The 14,647-nt window shown below is 40.8% G+C and overlaps 1 protein-coding gene across 1 annotated transcript; it reads left to right on the forward strand.

The window, feature by feature from the left end:
- Positions 1-5,406: 5,406 nt before the first annotated feature.
- Positions 5,407-7,030, forward strand: LOC138903667 (uncharacterized). The gene is made up of 4 exons (XM_070192106.1): positions 5,407-5,499; positions 5,616-6,107; positions 6,189-6,391; positions 6,691-7,030. Exons 1-4 carry the CDS (start codon positions 5,407-5,409, stop codon positions 7,028-7,030), a joined length of 1,128 nt encoding a protein of 375 aa, XP_070048207.1.
- Positions 7,031-14,647: the final 7,617 nt, after the last annotated feature.

Here is a 14,647-nt window from a genome sequence, read left to right on the forward strand (position 1 = left end):
CTCCAAATCTATGTGTCGTTAGGCCTACTTCAGGCACAATGAGGTCCCCAAAATTAGGAAGCGAATTTATAATTCCGCAATACATGTTTAAATATTGCAAATATCCTTCCAAAATCCCCTATTGATTTGTTTACCTTTTTGATTTTCTTTGTTTAGATTATTGCCATTCCCTAAGGTTGGTTCGTGCATACTGGCATCATCATCATATCGTACCAGATCCAAAGGCCCTCCACCTCCTACTCCTCCAAGTGATCCTAAAAGTAAGGGAAAAGCTAAGATGGATGATTTGAGCGATATTAGGAAATACAACGCTACACATGCAGAGAATGTTGAGACTTCGGATGGTCGGAGTACTCCGGTACAGAACGACTTGGTTTTACAATTAGAGCAAAAGATACTGGAGCTACAAGGGGAACTTGAGCAGGTCCATAACTTGGCAAACATTTCCCTTACCCTGAATGTTCCCGATATTAACCAGCAAAACGCCCAGAACCCAGCACCTCCTCAAAACACACCAAACCAATATCCACAAAATCCTCCCGCACCTCATCAATACGCCACACCTCATCAAAATCCTAACCCTCCGCCAGTGCCAACCCCTCCTCAACACCAACATCTTTCGACTCAGTATCCACAAACTACTACCAACCATACTCCTCAAAATACACCGCAACCTACCCCCGATCCGCAGAACTCAACCAATGATCATCACTACACCCAAATCCCCGGTATCCACCAAAGTAACCCCATATACGTAGAAACCCCACATGAGAAGGACCTGCTCATCAAGAATATGGCAGAGGAACTTAAGAAGCTCACAAGCCGAGTCCAGGGTGTCGAAGGGGGTAAAGGCATTAAGGGTTTGGATTATGAAGATCTATGTATTCAGCCAGACGTAGAACTGCCGGAGGGTTACAAACCTCCTAAGTTCGAGATGTTTGACGGAAAAGGTGACCTAAAGGTGCATCTAAGGACATACCGTGACAAGCTCGTAGGAGTTGGAAAGGATGAGAGGATTCGCATGAAGCTGTTCATGAGAAGTCTCACTAGGGACGCCCTATCTTGGTACATCAGTCAAAATCCCAAGAAATGGGTTAGTTGGGTAAGCATGGCATCAGATTTCATGGATCGATTCAGGTTTAATACGGAGAATGCACCAGACGTCTTCTACATACAGAATATCAAGAAGAAGCCAATAGAGACTTTCTGCGGGTATGTTACTTGATAGAGATCAGAAGCTGCAAAAGTAAGGCCGGCATTGGAAGAAGAGCAGATGAACAAGTTCTTCGTCCGGGCCCAGGATCCACAATACTATGAAAGGTTGATGATTATCAAGAACCACAAATTCTCCGACATCATCAAGCTAGGGTAAAGGATTGAATAAGGGATCAAGAGCGAAATGGTAACTAATTTTGAGGCATTACAGGCTACAAACAAAGCATTGCAGTCAGGGGGTATATCCAAGAAGAAAGAAGTAGGGGCCATGATGGTAGCCCAAGGCCTAATATCTCCTCTTACATACCAAACACCTCCACCCACATATCAGCCCTCACCTCCTAAATATCCACAACCCGCCACTACCTACCATACTTATAACACCCAGCCAGCATATTATCACTCACCACTAGCCCGCCAAAACTATCAGAAACCCAGACTAAATTTCGACCGCAGGACACCCAGACAATACGCCCCTATTGTTGAACCCATCGATCAATTATACGAGAGACTGAAAGTTGCTGGATATGTCACCCCTATTCCCGCTGTTGCCATAAAAAACTCCTCTCAATGGGTCAATCCAAATAAAAAATCTGCCTACCACTCCGACATGAAAGGTTATACAAGCAAAGGAGGTTGCACCTAATGTCTGCAACAATCCCCTCCCGGATCATAGGGGCGAGGGAATAAACATGATAGAGACTGATGAATAATGGGACTCAGAAGGGTCAATTGGACTCATTCGAGAAGGGGATAATCCTGAAACATCTCCAGTCACTCTCACACCTATCATGGTACAAACTCACGCACCAATCGAAGTTGAGAAGCCAGGAGGAAAGGAAAAGCAAAAATGGAAGAAGTTGTTGCAGCACAAGGTATGACCAGAACTGGTAGGGTTTACATGCCCGAGCATTTGGGGGGAACAAGTAAAGAAGCCGTTTCCAAGCAGCCCATCATTGAAACCGGTCCGGATGATCTTTGGAGAAAGGTGCAAGCAAGGGAGTATTCTGTGGTTGATAATTTGAACAAAACTCCTGCTCAGATATCCATTCTATCACTACTGCAGAATTCTGAGGCACATAGGAACGCGTTGATGAAAGTATTGAATGAGGCTTGTGTACCTAACAACAGTACCAGTGGAGAGATGGCCAATATGGTAGGACAAGTGTTGGAAAGCCACAAGATCACTTTTCATGAAGACGAGCTGCCACCAGAAGGACTAAGTCATAATAAGGCACTGCATATCACAGTGCAATTTGAGGATAAGTTCATTGCCAGAGTCCTGATAGATGGGGGTTCGAGTCTTAATATATGTCCACTAACTACTCTGAAAATATTGGGTAAAGGCCTGCACGAGATACGAGTAGGAAGTATGAATGTGAAAACATTTGATGGGTCTCAAAGGGCCACAATTGGGGAGACCAACCTCATCCTACAGATGGGTCCAACCTGGTTTGATGTTGAGTTTCAAGTGTTGGACATATCTGCTACCTATAACCTATTGTTGGGACAACCTTGGATACATGATGCTGGGGCCGTAGCTTCTACTCTATATCAGATCATGAAGTTTGAGTGGAACCATCAAGAAGTGATCATCCATGGGGACAGAAGTAATGCCATTTACACCAGTCAAACTATTCCGGTCATCGAGAATAGAAGGAAGTTGGGTAGAGAAACATACCATCGCATCAAGCGCGTCAACGCAATTGAAAAGGACAAATGGTGGAGCAGTAATATAGAAGGCATATTGGCATGGATAGGGTATGAGCCTGGTAAAGGTCTCGGCAAGAATCCCCATGGGATCACCAAACCAATACAGCTAAAGCGTCACTGCATAACTTTTGGGCTTGGGTATGAATACACCAGGCACGAGTATCAGAATGTGTCGCCACCATAGCGTGGTCCTTATTACCCTCTAGAGAAACCACTACCACATTTGAGCCAGTCGTTTCACCAAGATGACATGATGTAGGAGTCCGAAGAAAATGAAGTTCTAACCGGTATAAGGAATCTGTTTATGGATGATAGAGACATGGATTGCAGTGCGATAGTTGAGGAGGAGGAGAAAGGCCTCATTATTCAGACTGTGGAGAAGTGAGTTGTTCTCAAGAACTAGACTGTTGCACCATCAAGGGCCCATCGAGTTCCTGGGTAGCCTGGCAACTAGCATCATTTATTTTAATAGCAATTTTTATGAGCATTTAAGACATTTTCAGTATTTTGTTTAAAGCATGTTTTGTTTTGAAATAATTGCTCGGGTCATCGAGCCGTACCTCTTTTACATTTTCAAGATTTATCTAAATGCATTGTTGTTTTTAGTATTTATTATTATTCTTTACATTTTTTTCTCTACAGCATTATTATTACCTATCCCGATGAACTTACGACTGTGACATGTAATGAGATAATGTAGCATAAGGATAATGATTCAGAGGATCTGGAAGAGGATATAATACCCGAGGAAATTATCAGAGAAGTGAAAAACTTTGAAAACAAGCCTAAGTCCAATTTGGATGAGACTGAAACAGTTAATCTAGGAGACTCCAAAACAGTCAAGGAAACACGTGTAAGCATTCACCTGTCACCATCAGAGAAAGAAGAATACACTCGTTTCTTGAAGGAATATGAGGATATATTTGCATGGTCCTATGATGACATGACCGGTTTGAGCACGTCCATAGTGGCTCATAAACTACCTACCAACCCAATGTGTCCGCCGATAAAGCAGAAGCTCAGAAAGTTCAAGCTAGATATGAGTTTGAAAATCAAAGAAGAAGTCACAAACCAGATCAAAGCTAAGGTTCTCATAGTGGTTGAATATCCAACTTGGTTGGCTAACATCGTGCCAGTTCTGAAGAAGGATGGGAAAGTCAGAGTATGCGTCGATTATCGAGACCTAAACAAAGCAAGTCCCAAATATGATTTCCCGTTACCCAACATACATATACTAATCGACAACTGCACCAAGCATGAACTCCAATCCTTTGTAGATTGCTTCGTGGGATATCATCAGATCTGGATGGATGAAGAGGATGCCGAAAAGATAGCTTTTATCACACCATGTGGGGTGTACTGCTATAAATTGATGTTGTTTGGTCTGAAGAATGCTGGGGCAACTTATATGAGGGCCATGAAAACTATTTTCCATGACATGATACACAAGGAGATAGAGGTATATGTGGATAATGTCATCATCAAATCCAAGAAAAGTACATATCACATAGCAGACTTTAGGAAATTCTTTGATCGGCTTTGGAGGTACAATTTGAAATTGAATGCCGCAAAATGTGCCTTCGGGGTCCCTGTAGGAAAGTTATTAGGGTTTATCGTCAGCCGCCGAGGAATTGAGTTAGACCCATCAAAGGTCAAGACTATCCAGGATTTGTCGCCTCCAAAGAACAAGAAAGACATGATAAGCTTCTTCGGACGTCTTATTTACATCAGCCGCTTCATAGCACAATCAACCATGATTTGTGAGCCGATTTTCAAAATGTTAAAGAAGGATGCCACAACCAATTGGACTGAAAACTGCTAGAAAGCTTTTGACAGAATCAAAGAATATTTGTCCATACCGCCAGTCCTGGTCCAGCCAAAACCTGGTAGACCACTGCTACTCTATCTCTCCGTATTAGATGGGGCTTTCGGTTGTGTCTTGGGACAACACGACGAGACGGAAAGGAAAGAACATGACATATACTATTTGAGTAAGAAGTTCACACCCTACGAAGTACGGTATTCTTTACTGGAACGCACCTGCTGTGCCTTGACCTGGATAGCCCAGAAACTGAGGCACTACTTCTGTACCTACACCACATATCTCATATCAAGGATGGACCCTCTGAAGTACATTTTCCAGAAACCCATGCCTACAGGGAAGCTGGCAAAATGGCAAATATTGTTGAGTGAGTTTGACATCATCTATGTAACTCAGAAGGCAGTCAAGGGACAGGCATTAGCAAATCATCTTGCGGAAAATCCTGTAGGAGGAGAATACGAACCACTAAAATATATTTTCCTGATGAAAAAGTATCATTCGTAGGAGAAGATATCGCCGAAGCCTACGACGGGTGGAGAGTGTTTTTCGATGGAGCCGCAAACTTCAAAGGAGTGGGTATTGGAGTCGTTTTGGTGTCAGAAACAGGTCAACATTATCCGCTATTTGTGAAACTTAGATTTTCGTGCACCAATACTATGGCAGAATATGAGGCTTGCATATTGGGACTCAATTTGGCCGTTGACATGAATATCCAGGAATTACTGGTAATTGGCGATTCAGATCTGCTGGTACATCAGGTGCAGGGAGAATGGGCTACGAAGAATACCAAGATATTACCATATCTATATCATGTGCAAGAGATGATGAAGAGGTTTACGAAGATAGAGTTCCAACATGTCCCTAGAATCAGAATGAGTCTGCAGATGCATTGGCCACTATGTCCTCCATGATACAGCATTCGGACAAGAATTTCATCAACCCCATTCCGGTAAGGATTCATAATCAGCCGGCTTACTGCGCTTATGTTGAAGAAGAAGCAGACGGGAATCCATGGTTCCATGATATCAAAGAGTACTTGGCAAAAAGAGAGTACCCTGAGCATGCAAATCATACTCAAAAATGCACGCTCCGAAGATTGTCCAACCATTTCTTCCAAAGTGGAGGGATTATGTACAGAAGGACTCCAGACTTAGGATTATTACGATGTGTTAACGCCAAAGAAGCTTCCAAATTGATCGAGGAGATACACTCTGGAACCTGCGGCCCACATATGAATGGTTTTGTACTAGCCAAGAAGATACTCAGATCCGGATACTTTTGGATGACTATGGAAACAAACTGCATCCGGTATGTCCAGAAATGTCATCAGTGCCAGATACACGCATCTATGATACAGGTACCTCCAAATGAACTTAATGCAACAAGCGCACCTTAGCCTTTTGTCGCTTGGGGAATGGACATCATTGGACCAATCTAGCCCGCCGCTTCAAACGGGCACAGGTTCATTCTAGTGGCCATCGACTATTTCACAAAGTGGGTTGAAGCTGCATCTTACAAAGCTGTAACCAAGAAAGTCATCGCAGATTTTGTCAGGGATCGTATTGTTTGCCGATTAGGGGTTCCAGAATCCAACATCACTAACAATGCCGCCAATCTCAACAGTGATCTAATGAAATCCATGTGCGAAACCTTCAAAATCAAGCACAAAAACTTCACAACATACCGACCCCAGATGAATGGAGCCGTGGAGGCCGCTAACAAAAATATCAAGAAGATACTAAGGAAGATGGTAGAGAATCACAAACAGTGGCACGAGAAGTTACCATTCGCCTTATTAGGATACTGTACCACAGTTTGCATATCAACCGGGGCAACTCCTTATCTATTGGTGGTACTGAAGCCGTCATCTCCGCCGAGGTAGAAATTCCTTCTTTGAGAAACATACAAGAAGTTGAACTCAGTGATTCATAATGGATAAGGAGCCTCTACGAGCAATTAGCTCTCATTGACGGGAAAAGAATGAATGCAGTGTGTCATGGTCAGCTTTATCAGAACAGAATGTCCAAAGCTTTCAACAAAAGGGTCAAACCCAGACAGTTCGCACCAGGGCAGTTGGTGCTGAAACGGATCTTCCCACATCAGGATGAAGCCAAAGGAAAATTCTCACCCAACTGGCAAGGGCCTTATATGGTTCACAGGGTACCAACAGGAGGAGCACTCATACTCGCAGAGATGGATGGAGAAAATTGGCCAGAGCCTATCAATTCAGACGCAGTCAAAAGATACTATGTCTACACCTTTTTGCATTTCTTCATATGATGTAATTGAACTACGCTTGACCTGATTCCCGTATAAGAGGGGATATGTAGGCAGCCCTGTGGGTTCGGTCACAATGCAATAAAATTTCCATTTTCCCCATAATCGGAAACTGGGGCAGAATTTTGAGGAGGACCCTCAAAATTCCGAAGCAAGTTCAGCCAACGGCACTGTATGCGGAATAGAGAGAGATTCGTGTAGGTAACTGGGGCAGAATTTTGAGGAGGACCCTTAAAATTCTATGGCAAGAAGGTCGCAATGTCTCTAACAATGTCGCAGTTATTGGTTCATCTAATCAATTTTTAAATTGCACATTACTGTCTTTTGAATAACTATGGATGCATATTTTTCGAAAACTTTATTTTTAGCCAGATGCTACCCATGGTAACTCGAACAGAATTCCAATGCGGAGCGGAGCAGACAAAGGCACGAACCAACCTCCCCCGCAAACTCACAATTTTTCTTTGATTGCAGGAACAAGAGATAGTCGCTAGTACGTGCGCACTTTAGAATCATTGTCTTCATAACAACAAAGCTACCGAACTCATCTCCAGCTAAGAAATACTCCGATATCACTTATTATCTATTCATTGCATGAGACTGAGCATTGTCTCAAGACTTGCATGAGGCTAAGCCCTGCCTCCTCAACTGCATAAGGCTAAGCATTGCCTTCCAATTGCATGAGGCTAAGCATTGTCTCAACCCTGCATGAGGCTAAGACCTGCCTCCTCAACTGCATAAGGCTAAGCATTGCCTTCCATTTGCATGAGACTAATCATTGTCTCAAATCTTGCATGAGGCTAAGCCCTGCCTCCTCAACTGCATAAGGCTTCGCATTGCCTTCTATTTGCATGAGACTAATCATTGTCTCAAATCCTGCATGAGGCTAAGCCCTGCCTCCTCAACTGCATAAGGCTAAGCATTGATTTCCATTTGCATGAGACTAATCATTGTCTCAAATCCTTCATAAGGTTAAGCCATGCCTCCTTAATTGCGCATTGTCTTCCCTCTACATGAGACTAAACATTGTCTCAAACCTTGCATGAGGCTAAGCATTGCCTTTCCCCTGCATGAGACTAAGCATTGTCTCAAATATTGCATGAGGCTAAGCCCTACCTCCTCAACTGCATAAGGCTAAGCATTGCCTTCCATTTGCATAAGACTAATCATTGTCTCAAATCCTGCATAAGGCTAAGTCCTGCCTCCTTAATTGCATAAGGCTAAGCATTGTCTTCCCCCTGCATGAGACTAAGCATTGTCTCAAACCTTACATGAGTCTAAACCCTGCCTTTTTAATTGCATAAGGCTAAGCATTGCCTTCCCCCTGCATGAGACTAAGCATTGTCTCAAATCTTGCATTAGACTAAGCCCTGCCTCCTTATCTGCATAAGGCTAAGCATTGCCTTCCTAGCACGAGACTAAGCATTGTCTCTTCTTGCATAACCACAAATGTTGTTCTATTCCAAACCTTGCATTATACTCTTCTCTCGGGACTAAGATCTGCTCCCAACTCTACACAAGACAAAGCTCTGTCTTATTTTATCTCAAGCATCATGACTTTGCATATCATGGACTGATATCTAGCCAATTTGTCTGAAGGCGTCATAGTCCGAAGGCATCATCCTCATAGCCGGAAGACACCATGCCATGGACTGAGGATCCCTTAATCTTGCACATCATTACTCACAGGAATCATGGTTCGGAGGCACCATCTTCATAGCCCGAGAACATCATTTCATCGCCTGCGAATCCCCTATCTCACAATTTATGGCCCGGACGTCATGGTTTAAGGACATCATCCTCACCGTCCAAAGACGATCTCCATGGTCTAGATGGAATTTGTATCATGTTTAAATTTATGCAATAATCAATATACATATTGTACATACATCATGATTTGAGTTTGCAGGTGATCCAGGAAGTAACCGTTATCTTAACGGGAGCAATCTTCGCTCCAGTTTCCATTCAACGTCCATATCCTTCAATTATTTCAAACGTAACCAATCACAATACCCGCTCAAATATCCATAACCATTCTCAGACACATCTATTCCCAATCCCGATATTGTCCTATTCAGAATATCTTGTTTGTAACCCCATCGATTTATTCCACCGTTGGATCCGGAACTACACATGGCCTGATTCCTGTGAAACCAGGGATATGTAGGCAGCTCAGAGACTAGGGTCCGGCCAATATCATTTCAAATCACCCCATACGGTCAAAATTGGTCATCATTTCTTTACCCGACAACTCTTTTATCCTTCTTGGGTAAAGAGAGGCAGCTGTTCATACCCAATTATTTCCTCATATTTTTCAAATATATATATATATATATATATATCATTTCAAATCACCCCATACGGTCAAAATTGGTCATCATTTCTTTACCCGACAACTCTTTTATCCTTCTTGGGTAAAGAGAGGCAGCTGTTCATACCCAATTATTTCCTCATATTTTTCAAATATATATATATATATATATATATATATATATATATATATATATATATATATATATATATATATATATATATATATATATATATATATATATATATATATACTTTCAAAATATTACATATGCATCATCATTTGATTTACAAGCATATACAAGTATTTTCATAATTTTCCATAATTTTTAAAGGCTTTAAATTAATTAATTTCCGCATTTTTATTATATAAATTTCCAATAATTATCCTCCAAATTATTTTATGATGATTTAATCATATAAACTTATCATTTACCCCAATATGAGGTCTAAATATTTTTAGGGCATTTCTTATAATTACATTTGCATTTTTCTAGGGGCCAAATTGCACATTTAGCAATAATAGCCCATATGCATGTATAATTATATTATTTATGCAGAAAATAACTTTTTATATTTTTATAATGTTAATTAACTGTTTTTAATCATTTTCATGCACAAATGACAATTTTGATATTTATTAATTACTTTTATAAATTATTTATTTATTAAACATTGGGTATTTAAAATCTAGCCCTAAATTCCTTTTAATTTCGGACCTAACTACCCAATCCCAGCCCAATAACCCTTGATCCCAAACAAATTAACCCAACCCCATACCCGGTCGCGACCCGTTTCACTAACCCGACAAAGAACCTCCGATTAATCGTGGCCGTTGATCTCTGAGATCAACGACCCACGTTACACCTTCCCCCTTTAACTATACCAAAACCCCTAACCCTAATCATTATACACCACCCCTCCACCCTGGAACCCTCTCGTCTCTCATCTCTCATGAAACCTAGCCCGCCGCCTCTCCAAATCCTCCTCTAATCCCGTTCCTAATGGGATTTTCTTCCCATTTACTTACCATTTCGACATATTTCCTTTATTGGTTGATTCTTTACGATATAACTTAGTACTTCCCTAAACATGGCAAGTACCCCGCTTTGATTCTATCCAAATCTATGTTTGTCTCTTGAATCTGGACAACCTTGAGTCCAAGCACGTTATTTTGAAATGATTCTCTCCTATCTCGTTGATTCGTACTTAACCCTAAGGTTAGGGTTTACATATTCTCTATGATTCGAACCAAAATTGGTTCAAACTTTAATATTAAGTACTATCTCGTCTATATTCTCCTTATTATGTATGAATCTGTCTATTTCTGCCGATTATTTTTACTTGCCCTAAATAAAGGGTTTCATATCCTTTTTATTTGAACCAAATCTGGTTCGGTTCTGTGTTTTGTGAATAATATTCATGTCTATGTTCATTTTATACAATATGTGATTCTTTGCCTTTATTTTCTGCTGATTTTGTGGAGTTTACCTAAAAACTAGGGTTTCAAAAAAAATTTCTTTACTGATTATTTGAATTAATTATATTTCTGTATTTATGTGTTCAGTTTCTAAACTATAAAAACCCCTCCCCACTCCCCTTTGAAACGTTTCAAAAATGATTTTAAAAAAGAAAAGCTATTAAATTAGGGTTGTACGTTCTTCATTCTTGAAGAAACTTGTTCTGTATTTTTCATTCCTGGCCGGCTGAAAGCCAAGGCCAAAAATTGCTAAGTTCTTGCTTTGTTTGGTGATACTCAAAATACTATTGGATTTTCTTCTTCCTTGCTTCATCTTAACTAGTGAGTTGTCATATCTCTGCCATTTCATTCTGATTATTTGTTTAATGTGCTACTTCAATTAGACTATATTATCGGAAACGCTATGTCATTTGTAGTTTGAGACATGTTTAAATCTACTTTGAGTTTTGTTAGTTCGATTCTGCTTAACTTATATGTCACTGATAGCAATCTCTTGAAGTTTATGTTTGTTATTATCTGGCTCTTTGAACATGTTCTCATATCTTCTGCTATAGAATAGTTAACTAGGTATAGATGTCTTCCTTAATAGGATAACAAGTATGTTTCTGAGTGCATCATAATGTGGCTTGTTTGACTTTGTCTTTATTATATTTTGTCACCCCCTAGTAACTACCCTAATTAGTTCCTAACATGTCCTTATCTGTTGCTAATTGATTTCTTCTTATGACACTAATTTGTGCACTTAACTTAATCTAGATTCCCTTTATCATTATAAATCTGTCTTATGACTTGTCTTGTTAGCATGTGATTGAGTTTATTTCCTGAAACTTGACTAAGTCTGCATAGGTTCGAGCATGCCTATTATTTGTGTGTATATGCTCAATTTGGATTCTGTCCTTCAGTGAAATACCTTGACTCTATTCTATTCCTCTATTATCTGGTCCTTCTGAATTCTCACTCTTTGCTGGCTGAAAGCCAAAGCAATTTAGGTTCTGTTCCTTGGCCGCGCTAGTGTGAGCACTGCTTAGGGTTCATATGAGACCCTCGTGAACTCTGACACACTAGGATTTGGTCCCTAGTCTTCTTTGAACTGTTCTGATCATTCTTCTCTAGTGTGAGCACTGTCCTGGGTTCTTGAAGCCCTTGGGAACTCTGACACACTAGAGATTTAGGTTCTGTATGCTTATCCTTGAAATATGGGTGAATCATTCACTACTGGTTATTGTGTATCTATAAACATAGGCTTTTGGAACTACTATGAGTTGAAGGCCTGGCCTGTCCAGGTGTATTTAGGCCTGCTGTAGGCTCCATATAGTTTTTATACTTTGTAATTTATTCATTCAATTCTGGTCTGTAATAATTATTTGTAATAACGATTGGGGTATTAGTAAATTGGGAAACTAGGTCTATTTTAACATTCGCATGGGTAGAAATCCTGCCTATAGGTGTTTACTTTGCTCATTCTGCTATTGTGTGTTAGATAACCTGCCTATAGGTGTTTACTTTATTCAAATAGATTCTGCTATTGTATATTAGATAACCTGCCTATAGGTGTTTATTTTGCTTGAATGTGCTCTGTAGATAAAATGCCTATATGTGTTTACTTGCTCGAATAAGCTATGTGGCTAACCTGGCTATTATGCTTTTTAGATACCATGCCTATAGGGAATAAAATAATCAAAGTTCAATTTGCATTGCAGCATATTCATTAGGCATCATGACCATAGGGTCATTTATAAATCTGTATTTTTAGAAGTCATGCCCGTAGGATTCTTAATTGATTGATATGTTATTGTTATACTTGCTCATTTAGTATATAAGAACTAAAACCAGTTTCCATCATCAAGGGTAGGAATCATGTCTATAGGGTAATCACTATCTATGTTAAGCACTAAAAGTAGGTTTTAAAACACTGCCTCGTTAACGCCAATAGAAAGCATGCCTATAGGAATAACTGAGTAATTCTAAATATCTCTCATGTTTATTACTGCCAAATACTGAGTAAATCACCTAGATAGCATGTTTATAGGTTTCAGCCGCTTATACTTATAATCAGTATACAGCTATGCAGCCACTTAGAAATTACTTTGCATAACTGCTCGCATGATTAAAATCCTGAATCATATGGAAATCATGTCTATAAGATCTAAGGACTTTAGTTGAAATTGTCAAAATGCCTAATTTGTTTGCGTGCATTTGCTGCCTAAGTGTGGAGGCTAATCTGAGCCCTTATTTGCTTTACATGAAAGTCCAATTTATTTTGTATGTCGCCTAGTTTTTATCATTTTTAAGCAACCTAAGTTAGGTCTAGAATCATCCAAAATAGAGGTCCAAATGCCTCCTAGGCCATAGGCAAGGGACGGGTAGTGCACTCATAGGGTACGATTTAGAATTGATTAGAGCGCTTTAGGTAAATAACTTAAAGATAGCAATCGGGTAGAAGGAGATGATAGTCTGTGCCCGTTGAATAATATAAGTAACACCCCCGTCTTGGGGGAGTTGCGAAGTATTATTTATATCGCACAGGGTGATCCTTTAGGCTAAAAAACTTAGGACCCCCCCCCCATTCCTGTTAAAATAATTCGTTCTTTATTCACGTTGTTCCTCTTCTCTCGGAGACTAATTCACATGATTTGAGTTTGGTCGGAACCCACCGTTGTGGACCTCGAGGAGTGCCTAACACCTTCTCCTCGAGCTAATTTGAGCCCTTACCCATTCTTTGGTGACGCAAACTAGTAAACCCGAGTCATTTGCAATAGGTGCCCTAACGCACCTCAATCCGTTAGGTGGAGACTCTCTTTTAATAACCCTTCCTCCCATTTTAAAAAGAGTTGTCCACGTCGAAACCCAATTTTTGCGAGAAGAACGGGGCGCGACAAGGTGCTCTTCTCTAACGTTACCTAACCTAAAAATGACAAAAAGTTCTATTTATACTAAGCTGAAAATTGCCCCTGCAGAGGTTGTGCGGCCGCATAATTCTAGTGGGTCCACACATTGAGCTTCTGCGGCTGCACAATTATTGTGCGGTCCGCATTCTTGGAATTTTGGGCTTGGAACTTCGGGGCTTCTGCGGTCCGCATAAAAACGAGTGCGGTCACGCTTCTAATTGTGCGACCGCATAAAAATGATGCGGTCCGCACTTCTTGATTTTGAACTTGAATCCAACTCTCTGATTCTTCACTCATGCGGATTGCATAATAGTGAGTGTGGCCGTAATTGTTATTCTACGGTTGCACAATTTTGGTGCGGTCTGCGCTCCTTCAGCTTGCCCATATACTATTCTCTGAATCTCCTCTCTGCAACCGCACTAGTATTGTGTGGTTCGCACTGCTGGCCTTTTTTCCATGTTTTGGTTCTTGTTCACTTTTGACTCCTTTATGAGTTGATTTTGACTTCTTTGGCTCATATCCCAATATTTCTGCAAGTAAGCACATTTTGTTAGTTTCCGGGAATGCCTTTAAGCATCTTTGAGCTAAATCGCAGTTCAAGAGAGCAAATAATCGGTCAAAATCCCTGCTTATCATGCAGCCACATCATCAAGATGAGTGTTATAAGTGTGGGAACATTGGTCACATTAGGAGTTATTGCCCTAGGTTGTTGAGTAACAGATCTCGACAGGATTCTTGTGCCATCATACCGGCACCAGTTTCTTCACCGCCTGCTTAGCCAATTAGAGGTAGGGGTCAGGCAGTTAGAGGTGGAAGTCAGGCCATTAGAGGTAGAAGTCAGACCGTTAGAGGTGGAGGCCAACAAGTTTGAGGCCGTCCCAGAGACACAGTTCAGAGTGGTGGGGGCCCAGCCCCGATTTCATGCTTTTCCAGCTAGGCCTG

The sequence above is a fragment of the Nicotiana tomentosiformis genome, chromosome 12 (assembly GCF_000390325.3).
Source record: "Nicotiana tomentosiformis chromosome 12, ASM39032v3, whole genome shotgun sequence".
NCBI lineage: Eukaryota > Viridiplantae > Streptophyta > Magnoliopsida > Solanales > Solanaceae > Nicotiana > Nicotiana tomentosiformis.

Bases quoted from the DNA above. Each gene is read 5' to 3' on its own strand.
- LOC138903667 (XM_070192106.1), top strand. From the start codon at position 5,407: ATGGCAGAATATGAGGCTTGCATATTGGGACTCAATTTGGCCGTTGAC. The intron at 6,108-6,188 runs GTACCTCCAAAT...GGACCAATCTAG, and splicing joins TACACGCATCTATGATACAG to CCCGCCGCTTCAAACGGGCA. The intron at 6,392-6,690 runs GTGCGAAACCTT...ATAATGGATAAG, and splicing joins AGTGATCTAATGAAATCCAT to GAGCCTCTACGAGCAATTAG.